The 13,824-nt window shown below is 41.1% G+C and overlaps 1 protein-coding gene across 1 annotated transcript; it reads right to left on the bottom strand.

The window, feature by feature from the left end:
- Positions 1–599: 599 nt before the first annotated feature.
- On the bottom strand, positions 600–13,177 carry HACD1 (3-hydroxyacyl-CoA dehydratase 1). The gene is made up of 7 exons (XM_075705646.1): positions 13,026–13,177; positions 8,865–8,982; positions 7,618–7,636; positions 7,448–7,536; positions 4,633–4,754; positions 2,153–2,331; positions 600–682 (listed from the first exon to the last, which is right to left on the bottom strand). The coding sequence occupies exons 1-7, from the start codon at positions 13,151–13,153 to the stop codon at positions 600–602; spliced, it is 738 nt and encodes a 245-aa protein (XP_075561761.1). The 5' UTR covers positions 13,154–13,177.
- Positions 13,178–13,824: the final 647 nt, after the last annotated feature.

The following is a 13,824-nucleotide window of genomic DNA, read 5'->3' as shown; positions in this document are numbered from 1 at the left end:
CAAATGAAAATACAGAGAGATCTAAATTTGCACTGACAATCAAGAATTCAGTTCCTTTCAAAAGCCCTTCTGGAATTCTACAGTGTGATCCTGTAATTCAAAGAATACTGAACAACATGCTAACAGTACTTATAACTGGAAAGGTATTATTTAATATAAAGCTTAAACAACATTTAAGCTACCTAGTCTATGGAAAACATCATTACCTAGTTTATGCTCTGTTTTCCGGAAGACTCACTTTCAGTACAACTTATCAACTCTCCTTCTGTTCTTGATCATGACTACAGGTCATAACAGAACTTACAGAACAGAAAGCACAGTAGCCAACTATTCCAATTCTTAAATCTATTTGTCAGCCTATTGAAAATAAGAAAATAATTTGTCTGAAGAAATGAACAATTAAAAATCGAAGTGAAACCAAGGATGAAAAGGTAAGTCTGAAGATATATGAATTGTAAAAATAATACAGTCCATGCTATTTTATGCACAGTTGTTTATTCTTGTTCCATGTTTTAAAACTTGGACTCAGAAAAATCACAGGAAGTTTTGGTTTTTTACCCTTTTTTTCCATTAAAAGCACCATAGTTACATGGCTTGATTCAATCGTCCTTTTCCACAATCACTTCTCCATGAAGCACCCTTCTTCTCTGCCGCAGCATGTGGAAGTAGAGTTGTGGAAATACTTGATCAAAGCATAAAAGAAAGTAAATTAGATGAAACAATTCAACAGATCACATAACAGAAAAATACAGTTTTGCAGAATGATGAACTGAGGAAAAATTATGGCACACAGTGCTGCAGTTGGTTAAGGTAAATAATAGCAAGTCATGAACATTGTAGTGAATTACAAAACAATAATTACTCAGAAGTCAGACAAGGCCCCCTGAATGTATACCCTGTGTTCGAGGAACTTCCCTCCAACACTTTCTTTGTATAAACAGGACTTAACCACTTCCCAGCAGTGCCTGCAGTCTTCAAATTTATGCTAAGGTAAGGTTTGAATTAAGACTTTGAGGAGGATACAGATTTACCCTACTTGTTCAAGTCTGAAGTGAGAAGCTCCCTCTCTGCTGGCCCAGTATTATATTACTGCCCTGTTGATACATTTGATCCTTATACTTAATGGTTAGAAAATTGGATTTATTCCTGAAACATTAAGTTATATAAACAATTGTATAACTGTTAGTAAGTTATGATAGCTTAGGACATTTTTTATTCATATAAACCTCTCTCATTGGCCTTCATGATTTATTGTGACAAAAAATTTCACAGTGTGTGTGCATACTGTGAAAGTCCATGTATAAGGTCAACTTTTTAAAGGAATACCTTTTATGGATGCCGTTTTAACTTCAGTTTTCCTGCTTCTCCATGCCTCTCCCTAATCTCTTGCCTTGTTTCTAGCCTCACTGTCCAGAATATCTAAAATATCCTATTTTTTCCTAGTTTGGTCTAGCCCCATTCATGGTGCTATATCTGAATCAGATTGCTTTCTCCTTGTCTACACTGCTTAAGTACCAGTAGAAATAACACTGGAAGTGCAAGAGAGACAGATAGTCTCTCTCATCTTAGCTCTGGTTAGCCAACTGATCTGTGGCTTCTGGTATCTAGAAGTACCAGGACAATCTGATTAAACCAGGGAATGAAGTATGTTCAGAGAGGTTTGGGGGGTGGATTTCTGTGAAAATGGAATCTTGGAGAATATTGCTTCAAGTTTTTCCCGAGCATGCTCAGATGGTGATTTTCAGAGGTGAATAAATGGATATTAATAGGAAGAAAAACAAGGCAAATCTCTGGCACAACTTGCAGGGCAATTTTTAAGCCATTGCTTCAAAGTGGCAGAGGCACTAGAAATTCTCAGCAACACAGTTACAGACATTTCTGTGTGTAAGCAAAAAGGATTTTTACTTTGTCCAAGTCTTAAAAATGTTTTTAACATTTTCACTGAAATTTTTAAGACAGCTTATGTTCTGAGGCAGATAACAGGATGGAAAATCTCAGTTTAAACAATTAAATCACAGCAAAGCTTGGAACAATAGAAAGCAGGCTTTTATAGTAGAAAGTGTTCAGCAACTTTAACTACAGGCAGTGTTCCCAGCATTGCTGATAATCGATTATTATGCTGTTAGCGTTACTACATTGAAGTAATACTTACATGGCACATAGGAGAACATGACAATAATAAGGAAGTAATAGTAGTCAAAGGAGACATTATATTTGTTGGGAAGTCTCAGTGAAAACATTCCTGTTTTCTTCACATAGGGTAAAGCAGCATATATGGTTAGCAGTTCACCTGCAACTCCAGCAGGATACAAAATGATAAAAAAGTTGTATCTGCATTAAAAAAAAAAAAACACTTGTGAGAAACGCACCATGAATTTAAAATGTCCTTTTGCTATTATTAGTGGCACAGCAATGTATTACAGTAGTTTCTGCACCAAAATCAAGGACCACATCCGGACTTGGCACAGAATACCAGTTTCAGTTACTTTGGATAGCGTTGCTTAGGTTGACAGAGAAGGCATTCCTTAGTCCTTTTATTTAAAAATAGTGAATTATCAGAATGTTTGTATATCTTTCTAATACTAAAGAGTAAAAAAATCCATGAATTTGTATTCTCCAATAATGTTTTTTTTTTAAAATGTACTGATGTTGCTCCTGTTGTCACTGACAGGATTCAGACCAGGACTGGATCCCAAATTCAGATGATCCTATGTATCTTTGTCACAGTGCATGCACACTGGGTCAACTCTATGTATTATAATTTCTTTGAAGACAATGAAAACATTGAGAAACATCAGAAGCCTGTTTTACCCACTGCCATACAGGAAATCCAAATAATACCATATTTACCACTAATGGAAATGGAAATAAAAGAAAACGGAAAGTGCCAGAAACTTATCAGATCCGTTTTAAGATGGGAAGAAGATGTTCAAATAAAAGGCAAAGGCATTCAGTTTAAAGAAAACGTGATTTGAATGCCATAGGCCACATAGGTAGTGACAAAATGAAAAACGTAAGCAGTAGGGTTTCTGTTGTCCTTATGCATAGCGCACTGTGGAGATGCCATTTATCCTAAGGAACAGCTCTCAAGTTCATGCAGGGAACAGCAATGAGAGCTGTCGTACAGAGAGAAAGCTACAGTGTGCACTACAAAACCAAAAGAAATGAGACCCAAAACAGCAGCAACCAAACATGAAACCCTCCTAGGAGCAAATGGGCTTAGAGGACTCAGAGGTCAGAGGACAGATTAGGGGAGGTATAAGAAGGAACTGATGCCATGACCTACACACGGTTTGTCTCATGCAGTGAAAAAAAACCTAAGTAAAAATTCTGAACTAAAATTTAGAGCATACCTATTCCATTAACAATGGACAGGCAAACCTTTTACAATTATAAGCTAAAGATCAGAAATTTCCAGCTCCCTCGGAGTACTGAATTTATGTCCAGTTGTGCTGTTTGATTGTCCATAAATCTTGATGGGGTATTTTGGACTCTATGAAAAGATAATACATTTTCAAATGTTTTGTTTATAGTATATTTCACCATATATCTCTGCTGTGAGAATGTGAGTTTTCCCTATTGTCTATTACAAGGAAACAAAAATTCTGTCATTCAAGGTACACTGACTTGATGGCAAAAAGTGTATCTGTCAATGTAGTACTTTCTGAATGCATTTTTCTCTTTCTGAAGCCTACATAAAAAATTATTAATGAAACTAGACCTGATTATTTTTAAGTTTGCCATTCAGTGCTTAAACATAACCAAGCTTACCACCTTAGGTATTAGCAAAAAACCAATGTATTATACGAATGGACATAAATATCAGACACATGAAAGTAGTGCATTAGAAGCATCAGAACTGCATTATCTATCAAACAAAAATAAAGGAAAATAAACAAACACACTCTTTTAAACAAGAGACACCTGTGCTGAATGTAGGTAAGATATTTTCCTTCTAACAGTGTAAGTTTGTTTGTCTCTCTTACATGTATTTTTTAAATAATGATTACAGAGAACAATACTCTTCCAGTTAAGTCTCCTGATAATCATGCAGTCTCTGTAATATATCTGATCTAGTGACCAACCTTAAGTATGCTTCAAAATCAAAGCAGGTTTGATATGGAACACACTTTTTACGTGGGCTAAACTAAGTCAATATTTAGCTTCACTACATGAATATAACCTTACAAAAGCTCTGGTAAAGCAGAACTTCTCATAAAGTACTAATATGCATAAGACTGAGTGACAACAACTCCCATATTTTCAAAGACCTGAGATCCATAAAGACTAGCACAGGTGCTTAATTTTGGGCATTGTATTCAAAAGCATCTTCAGGAGTCATACAGTAAGTTAAAAGATGACTCCAAAGATAAAGAAAAAAAATGACGTTAAAGCAGAGTTCAAACTGTGAGACACAGAAAGCAAAGAACAAATCACACCCCAAAATGTCAGCTAAAATATTTTTAACATTTTAAACCAGGTAACAATGACCCCAAGTACAGAAAGCAACTGACTTGCACTCTGCTGACACATAACCAAAGCTCAAACATCTGCTCTCCTGTGAGTTAGCTCAGCATGCGTGAAACTAACATGCACAGAACCATGAGAAACTGAAGTGCAAGACATCTCCACCTGGCCCATTTAATGAAGTATGGCAAATGGTTGAGCAGGTTGAATGTGTAGAAGGAATATCGAGTAATCTCTGTCACAGTCCATACGACCAGAAAAAGAATAACGCTCTCCTCATTCTGGATCTGCAGAAGTATAAAGAACCAACACTTTCTTCATCCTTAAGCTTCTTTTCTGTGCAAACTGCAACAGACTTCTGTTTAAGATATATGGAACAGAACTAACATCTTGTAAAGAAAGAAAATTCTGGCATAAAAGCAATATGCTGAAACCATTACCATGTACAGTTCTTTATCATATGTATTTACTAACATACAGACATTTTGAAAACTGAGCAATCTTTACCCATTATGCAAATACCAAAATACCAAAATATAAAACCCTATAATTGAGCTTATTCCTCCTCTTTATTCTCTATCTGCATTTTCACTATGCTGTCTAACTGCCTCCCTCTTTTTATTTGTGGTTGATTTATCTGTTTATTTTCATACAAAACAGCAAGAAGAAAACAACACAGAAGATATGTTCCTTTCATAATAATTTTTACCCATTCTGCATTTCACTACGCTGTCCCCTAGACTTTTTTTAACTTTTTATCTTGCTTCTTCCTGACTATATAATGCAGGTCTCCCCGAAACTTTAGACAAAAGGAATTGCTTAGTATAATCTACTAACTGGAACTTAGTTGCAAAAGATCAAATTTGGCAGACTTCAGGGAGCTGTAAGATAGTTAAGGAGCTGGAACACAGATGGATCACTAAATGACGAGTAGCTGGTAGATCAGGAGCTTTGGGTAAACTCACTCAACAATCCCATTTAAGATTCAAGTTCTGAGTCATTAAACTGCCTCATCGGTAGGTAGCACACGTATCTGCTGTTTCAAAACATTTGTTCTTTTTCACTCTAAGTGAACAAATAAACAAAAATCCCCAAATACAGAGAAAGCACATGGGGATCTACCACAAACACTACCTTCTGAGAAGAAGAATTACACGCAAGTAATTTTCTTTTCTTTAAAAGGGGAGGAATTTTGTAATACACTTCCATGCCTGAAGGCTGAAAAGCTCCAGGGATGTCTGTGAAATAAAATAAAGTAACACAAGTTTTGTTAAAATTACACAAAAGGGAAATAATTTTTTTTAAATAAGATGCAACACGGTGAGAAAGCTTTATACACCTCAAAGATGCTGAAAATGCACAACTCTGTCAAAAGTCAAGAAAAATTATAAGTGCTCATCATCTCATAAAATAGTGCCCTCAATGTGTCAAAGAAGGTGCACTTTTAGTGAAAGGATCTCACCAACATCACAAAAGGAGATATAAAAATACCGCTGAACTCACAAACAAATAGCAACAACTGAAGTGCAAAGCCATCCAAACAAATAAGCAAAGGGAAAGACAGAATTAGGCTCGTTTTAGCCTCATGCGATTAGAGACAAACATTGAAAACCCAAACTTGGATTCATGTCACAGTGCTAAATCCAAGCAGAAGAGCTTTAAACAAGTATGCAGAGAATTCCTATCTGTTGCCTTGCAAATCTCCAGTCAAGTAGAGAGATCTGGGTCTGGCTATTATCACTAACATGCCTCTCGCCACCTAAAGTGACCCTGAACATTCATGCCTGCTAAGCAATAACAGCGTGAAATACAATCAGACATACATTCAGATGTATTTTTTCTTGGACACAGCTTGACCTACTCTACTGAAGACAGAGGAAACAAAAGAAATGACTGGATATGCTAAAGGTTTAATCCACTACAGATAATAACAAAATGGCAAAATGCAGTGCTTTATTCCAGCATTCACGTAAACATTCAGTATAAAAAACTTGTTGATCTTTGAGACATTTTCCCTTAAGGGAAAAATGAAAACACTTAGCTTACCAAAAAAAAAAAAAAACAAAAAAAAAAACTATGAAAAGCCTATTCCATGTTAAGAAAAGCAACAGTAAAGGAAAACATGAAGTGTAGAAAACAAGTCCTCTGTGAACTGAAACAAAGGGATTTGACAACTGAGGCAGGTGCTATGGTAGCCCATCAGCAGAAAAGCATATGCCATCTGCTGGTGAGACAGTTTAATGGCTCAGCTTTTTAAGTTCAAGAAATTCAGGAGCACAGACTCAAAATCTATCACTTAATTCTTACATGATCTTCACAGTTCAGAAACTGAACTGAACGTCCTATCTACTAGCTGTAAGTAGTCTGCTTGTTTCAGTCCGCTAACGAATCACTAGACTTACAATAACCACCTACAGCCAGGCAAATAAACTATTGTCATTTATACAGGACTTTAAGTGTCACTGTGCCATGCTGGATGACTTGATATATTTTTAATGAAAGCAATGCAGTATGCATGCCATCAAATGTTAATATTACCATAACATTAAAGTATCAAGAAGGTTCCTAAAAGAAATTGCAAAGTCACAACCATGTTTATCCAGGTAAATTCAATTTAAGACATATTTTCATTTAGATTAATTCGGTAAGTGCTTATTTAAGTTTTTGAAAGGGAACTGGTAACGCTGTGGTAGATTTGCTGGTAAATAATAGCAGTAGTCATTGATCTCACTTAGGCAGACCACAGCCAGCACAATGCCGAAGACAGTGCTGATTCACAGCTAAGACCCAGACCCAGTCTCCTGGGTAGAAGCACATAAATTCCATCCTGTAACCCCAACTTCCAAAATCGCACTCAAGTATGTAAGCATTCTCTGTAGGAATATCATTAATTTTTAAATCGGTCTTCCTGGTGAAATGAGAACTGTATTAATTGCTTCTCCTTAAAACCAATCAAAACATGACTTGCTCACACACATACCTGTTTTATACTATGTGCAATGAACCACACCATGAAGATTCTTGAACTCACTTGGACCCCCGTCACAAGCACAGATGTGCGAACTATTCCTTAAAAAGAGAAACACGTTATCTCTGTTCCACAATTCATGTTTTAATTAGTTACAGGAGAAACTAAAACAAAGAACTCACCAACTGCACAGTGGACTACCTGTAAATAAAAATAAGTTAGAGGTTACTGATGTACAGTATGTTACTATCTACACTATAAACATGGCCTTTTGATATTAATATAAACCTAGGCTTAATTCTGAAGGAGAACTGGTTTTTTGTCTCCAACTAACAGCCTTTAAGAGAATACACGTTAGAGCCCTGGCAACCAATGCTGTCATGGGCTAAGTATCTGATCTGTGCAAACATATAAAAGAGATTTACTTTCCTAATTAATTGTATATATTACATATTTAGATACTTACAAAGCATTTTATTTTTTCAATTAGTAAGCTTCCCTTCCATTATCTTATTCAAAGAAGAATTTTACAGGACAGGACATATAAGGGATGCTAAACGTATAGCACATTTAAAGTGTTCTGTGTTCATTATGGATTAATAACATTCTTATAATTTTGACAATGACAGCTGTGAAGCTTCAGATTTATTGTATTTTCTGGTCAGTAATGTTCAGCAAATAGAGTGCTTTTCATTACTTTGACAGATTTGAGTAGAATTACTTATTGTGAAAGTTTAATAGCATAAAAACCTATATACAGCTGGCCACATGATTTTAATAGTTGCTTGAACTGCTAATGTTGTAGGCAGATTGAAAAAAAAAAAAAGTTAAAATGTGGATAGGCACTCTTTGTTGTGCCTGGGAAAGAACTGTAGGTGCTCAATACACCCGACAGGTTCATTCCATAGATGTACCATAAAATGAGACCACTAGTGCATAGTTGGCAAAAGTCGTATTATTTAAAGAATCCTTTGCACAACTTGCACAGACCCTGTTGAAACTGTTGTAATGGGGCACGTGAATCCAGTCTGGAAATAAGCAGAAAAGGCACAGAACGATGATGAGTCCAGTATAAGGAATAAGAGGGAAGCTATCATCTCTGAGATGGAAGACAAGATATCTACTAAGCTAGAGGGTTGATCTGCTGGCTGTCATGCCTTCAGAGATTTTGCCTTTTGAGTTAAAGACTCTCAAATCAAAGCAGCTCCCAGGCAGTACTTGATATAAAGAAATATTAGCACTCAGTTTGAAAAAATGTGTTCATTTGTTTCAACTAATCACCTTGCCCCCCAAAAAACCTTCATTAAATAATAAAGTTAAAAGGACTTTAACTACTAATAGAATATTTTGATATTAAATTCAGGTTAATAATGTGTTTTGCCTATGATATGCAGCATCCAGTAAAGCAAACTAATGTTTAAAATTTTACCTCAAGCAAAGCAAATGTCTGGAAAAATTTAAGCGTCTTTTGAACGCTTCTGAATAAGCCTCTATGTGTTCCTTTCTGTATATAAAACCGCACCATGGCAATACCTAATACCAGCCACCTACAAAAGAAAGAGAATGGATACATTTCAAATTAGAATTCTAAAAATATCCATCCACCATAAATAATTTAGTAGAATATTTTCTTCACAGAATATCTTTGCTTCTTCACTTGTTGGTGTTCTTAGGAGATTATTAAAAGTATCTTTAGACATAAATATTATATAATGTTATATAAACATTGCACTCTTTTATCTCTTCACTTGGCAAAGGATAGAGAATGACTTGTTTACCTTCAGAGGATTGACTTGAATTGAGGGGACCCCCCAAAACCACGGGTCCATCAGACTTTTCACTAGCAGTGACTACATATTTTTACTATTAAATCACATCTTTACTGTGAATTACGGTTATTTGAAAACATGCAATGAACTCGGCACTGAAGCCACCGTTTCGGGTTGCAGGTTTGTATAAGTAAAAGACTGGAACCTACCGACATCATTTTTACATTTTTCATGGCCACTCAACTCATAATTTTCAGAACTGACAAGCGATCTGAATGCTTTTGGTTTTTTTGAATGTTTGTGATTGTCCAACTGAAGTTACCATCATGATTCAGTTTTCAAAAGTGTTGAGAAGTCATCTTTGAAAATTAGACTCCAAAGTGCTGAAAGATGGGTGGTCTATGCTCCTGGCTTCCAAAGACAGGTATATTTGACTAGCATAGGTATATTTGACTAGCACATAGGTATTTGACTAGCACATAGGTATATCTGACTAGCACATTTGATGGTGTTGGCTAATTTTTTTTATATTTTTTTAAGAAAACCGAACAGCGCTACCAACTGATAATCCTTCCAGTGTAAAAGAAAGAAAGTAACAGTATCTTTTAATCAAACTGGAATTTGATATAAAACTTAAATTGAGATCTCAAGTGAAAATTGAGGCCAAAAAAAAAAAAAAACAAACTTCTAAACTGTGGTGGGTTGATCCCCACCACCCAGCCCAGAGCCAGTACAATAACCCAAGGCGTGCACAATTCCTTCCACATAATTAATCTGTGCTTATATAATTAAGATTTTTCAAAATAGCATACCGTATGTTCCATGCTTAATGCAGAGCTATACCACATTCTTACAAACATCACACTAGCGAGATGCCTTGAAACTTCAGCTTTCAATCCACAAAGACTAAGAAAGTACAAAAATTCTTTAATATAGACTTACAGGCATAACCAGAGCTATGGATGGCTATTTTGAGAGTTAAAAATAAAAATACAAAAATTACAATAACTTTAGCTTAACTTCTTGTCTGATGATATTTGGAACAATTACTCGGTCCTTTCATCGTACACAAAGCCATAGCAAGCACGCTGTACAGCGACATCAGCTCTGGCTAAGGAAGGGCCCAAGTGACAAAGCAGAGGGGTCTGAGAAATACTCAGTGCCAGATTTGGAGAGCATATAAACATTTGGAGAAATATTTATATAAACATTTGGATAAATATTTAACACCTCTCCTGTCCTTATACTCTTCCCTAAGCATAAGGTACTGGCTAACATTGGAAACGGGGGTACCAGAAAATACTGATCTTTGGTCAGACCTGTTGTGCTGTAACAGCAGGAGAGTCGCACGGATCGTGACAACTCTGTTCACCTCGGATGGCATGTACTTCAGTATCAGCTCCTTAACAACTCTTACACAGGGTGCCTATTGCTACGCAGTCGTTTGGTGTGGCCCATTCCAGCACTTCGTGACGGCATTTCAAACTCAGTTAGTTAGTCAGGCTTCCTTACACAGTAGGAATGATTCCCCTCCTTGATCCCTTCTACTTTAAGTCCATGAATCCGACCTGCCAGTGCTCCAAAATTTGCCCCCACAAGTGTTACTGAGATTTTATAATGGATTTTAAATCTGAGCGCATTAATCTGAGGTTGTCTCCCACCACTGCGGAAATGAGAAATTACTGGAATATCACTGGTAGTACTTCACAGTAAAGCTGCCCTGTTTTATGGTGAAGTGTTTGACAAGAGGAAGGTGACAAGAGGAAGGTGACAGTGAGTTTACATCCAGCTGGCAGCACGAATGGTGACAGCAACAGCTTCGTCCTAGCCCTAGCCTGAGAAGTCATAATACATCTAATCTAACAAGGCATTTTCTGCACCTCATTCTGCAATAAAAAGGTTGCAGAGAGAAAGAATCTTGGACTACACTCAGAAGCAAAGACTGCAAATATTTTCCTTAAATAAAAATTTATTTGGACATGAATTTTTGTAGATTGATTTATTGTCAGTGGCTTTGTACTGTACTGGCAATACTTGTACTGAGTATTGCAAATCAGCAGGATATGCAAAATACTTTCCGTAATAAAGGTAGCATTTCCAGTTGGACTTTCAGTAAGACTGGGTACTGATCTGTCATTGTAGTCCCTTAAACCTTTGTTACAAAGAAAGATAAGCCACAATTTTTCATTGGAATGGTTGTTAACATGCAATTACTTACTAGTTTGTTAAAACTCTAGAAACACTTTGCTATATTGCACTGTCTGGACAAATGGACAAAAATACCGCTCTTGTTACTTACTTACCCTGTGTGGTGCCCCTGTTAAGTATTGCTCTATTTCAAATGTTTATTCTTCTCTTAAATTGTATCCGTAAAAGATTACAAGAATTTGTTCCTATCTCTTATTTCTCTGTTTCCACCTAAAATACGCAATTTTGCATGTCTTAATCCCTTTTGATGTTAATGGAAGATGAGAGAGAAGCAAGTAGGAGATACTGAATCAGGACCTAAGGTCAAAACTAACATGGTTCGATAATCTTCTACAGACATATAAAAGTCAGTGGCAAGAGTCAGTGTTCATTAGCAAATTCACACTTTGAGCATGAGGCTGGGAATTCAATGAGGTAACATTAACCTGCCAGCTAGAAAAAAAATGACATTGAGTAAAAGCACTTTTCAAAAGGTGCTGCTGCGACATATGAACAGACTTGAATACGTGTTCAAGATTCACAGATGCTAGCGAGAAGAAAGCCATTACGACCATATCCCGGCTTTCTGCATCAGTGCTTGAACTCCTGCTTCAACTACAGCGTATCAGTTTTGCTCTGCGGGATTCAAATGGCAGAGTTCACCCACTGGCAACCAAGGTAAAATTGTTCTCGTGGTGAATGTCAGCCTGGGAGTTACAAAATTGTTCATTCTTAGTTTTGTTCTAAGCATGGAGAAATTAAGTTTGGGGGGTTTTTCCCCAAGAGTTAGTGAACAGGACAAATTTTCAAGAAGTGAAAATCCGTGCTTCAAGCACTACCAGCGTACACCTGAGGGCTCTTACGATCCATTGATCCAAATAAATACCCACTTTCCTCAAAGCAAAAGCACCGCGGTATGGAGCACTAGCTCAAACGAGCCCCCGGGGTTACTACAGCTCTCTCCCCGTCCACCCACCCCCTGCTCATCACTGAATGCCCGCTGGCGCCGAGGACCACCCTCGGCTTTGGAAGTCTCTCCCCCGCCCGGAGCCGGGGCGAGCTCTGCCCGCTGGGCCCCAGCGCCCACCGCCCGCACCGCGCCGCGCCGCCCCACACGGTGCCCCGGGGCGGGAGCTCGCAGCGCCAGCCGCAGGCGGGGACCGCCGCCCGGGCAGCTCGCCCCCAGCCCCCGCCGCCCCTGCCCGCCGCCCCGACCCCCCGGCGGCGCCGGGGGCCGCTTTCGCCTCCCCGCGGCCGGCCGGCGAGGCGCGGGGGGCCGCGGGGGCTGGCCCGGAGGCGGGCGGCGGTGGAGGGGCGGCGGTGCCGAGGGACGCGGCCTGCGCGGCACCCCCGCCCGGCATTCCTGTCCCGGCTATACTTAACCTCCGCGGCGGGCTCGGGGTGACGCGCCGGCGGCTGGCAGCGCTGCACCGTATTAGGCAATGCCCGGCAGGCCAGGCTAGCCCCGCTGCCGGCGGCTCCCCTGCGCCCCTGGCTCCCGCAGCCGGCTGCCCCGCGGCTCCGCCAGCCCGCGGCTCCCCGGCACCCCGCCGCGCCCCGCCCGGCTCCGCTGCGGCTCCGCGCCCCGCTGAGGCGCCGCGCTGCCGGCCCGCGGCGTGCCCGCGGCCGCTTACCCCGCGGTCATGGCGACGTTGTAGAAGATGAGCCAGGCCGTGGCCAGGGCGCCCAGCCTCCTCTTCTTGCCGTTCTCCTTCTCCTCCACCGCGCCGTTGCCGCCTCCGTCCTCCTCGCTGGACGCCATGGCTCCCGCCGGCCGGGGAGCGAGAGGCGCACAGCCGCGGGGAGGAGGGGCTCCCTCCGCGGCGGGGTGAGGCCGCGCTGACAGCCGGGCCTCCCGCTGTCTCTCACCCCATCTGTCTTCCCCGGGGGCCGCCGCCCGCCGCCAGCTCCTCACATGGCGCTGCGCGCTCCTCCCTCCTCCCCGCAGGGGCTCCCCGGGGCACGCCGGGCCCTCCGGGGGCGGCGCGGCGCAGCCCCCCGGGCGGGCAGGGCCGCGGCCGCCGGGCGGGGCGGCTGAGGCGGGCGCCGGCGCTGACGGGGGTCCCCGGGCGGGCAGGGCCGCGGCCCTCACCCGCGGCCCCCGGGCGTCACGCCGCTGCCCCCTCCCGCGTGGGGAAGCTGCCCGTGGGCTGGTACCGAGCCTCCAGCCTCGCCGGTGACCGTCAGGCAAAAGCGGCGGGCGTGGCCCGCCCAACAGAAGGGACAGCAAACGCCACAGTTCTTGAAAGCACAGAAACGTGCGAGGCTGAACGTCGGGGAGCCCGGGCAGAGACTGACTGCTGGGAATCTGCCCAGAGGGTGCCGCCTCAGAGGCCCGACAGCCACTGCCGGGGGGACCCCCGGACTCCAGCCACTGCCGGGGGGACCCGCGGATGACAGCCACTGCCAGGGTGACCCGCGGATGACAGCCAC

Source organism: Pelecanus crispus, chromosome 2 (genome assembly GCF_030463565.1).
Source record: "Pelecanus crispus isolate bPelCri1 chromosome 2, bPelCri1.pri, whole genome shotgun sequence".
NCBI classification, from domain to species: Eukaryota; Metazoa; Chordata; class Aves; order Pelecaniformes; family Pelecanidae; genus Pelecanus; species Pelecanus crispus.
Note: the sequence above shows the minus strand (reverse complement) of the source record. Positions and strands in the feature narration are given on the sequence as shown.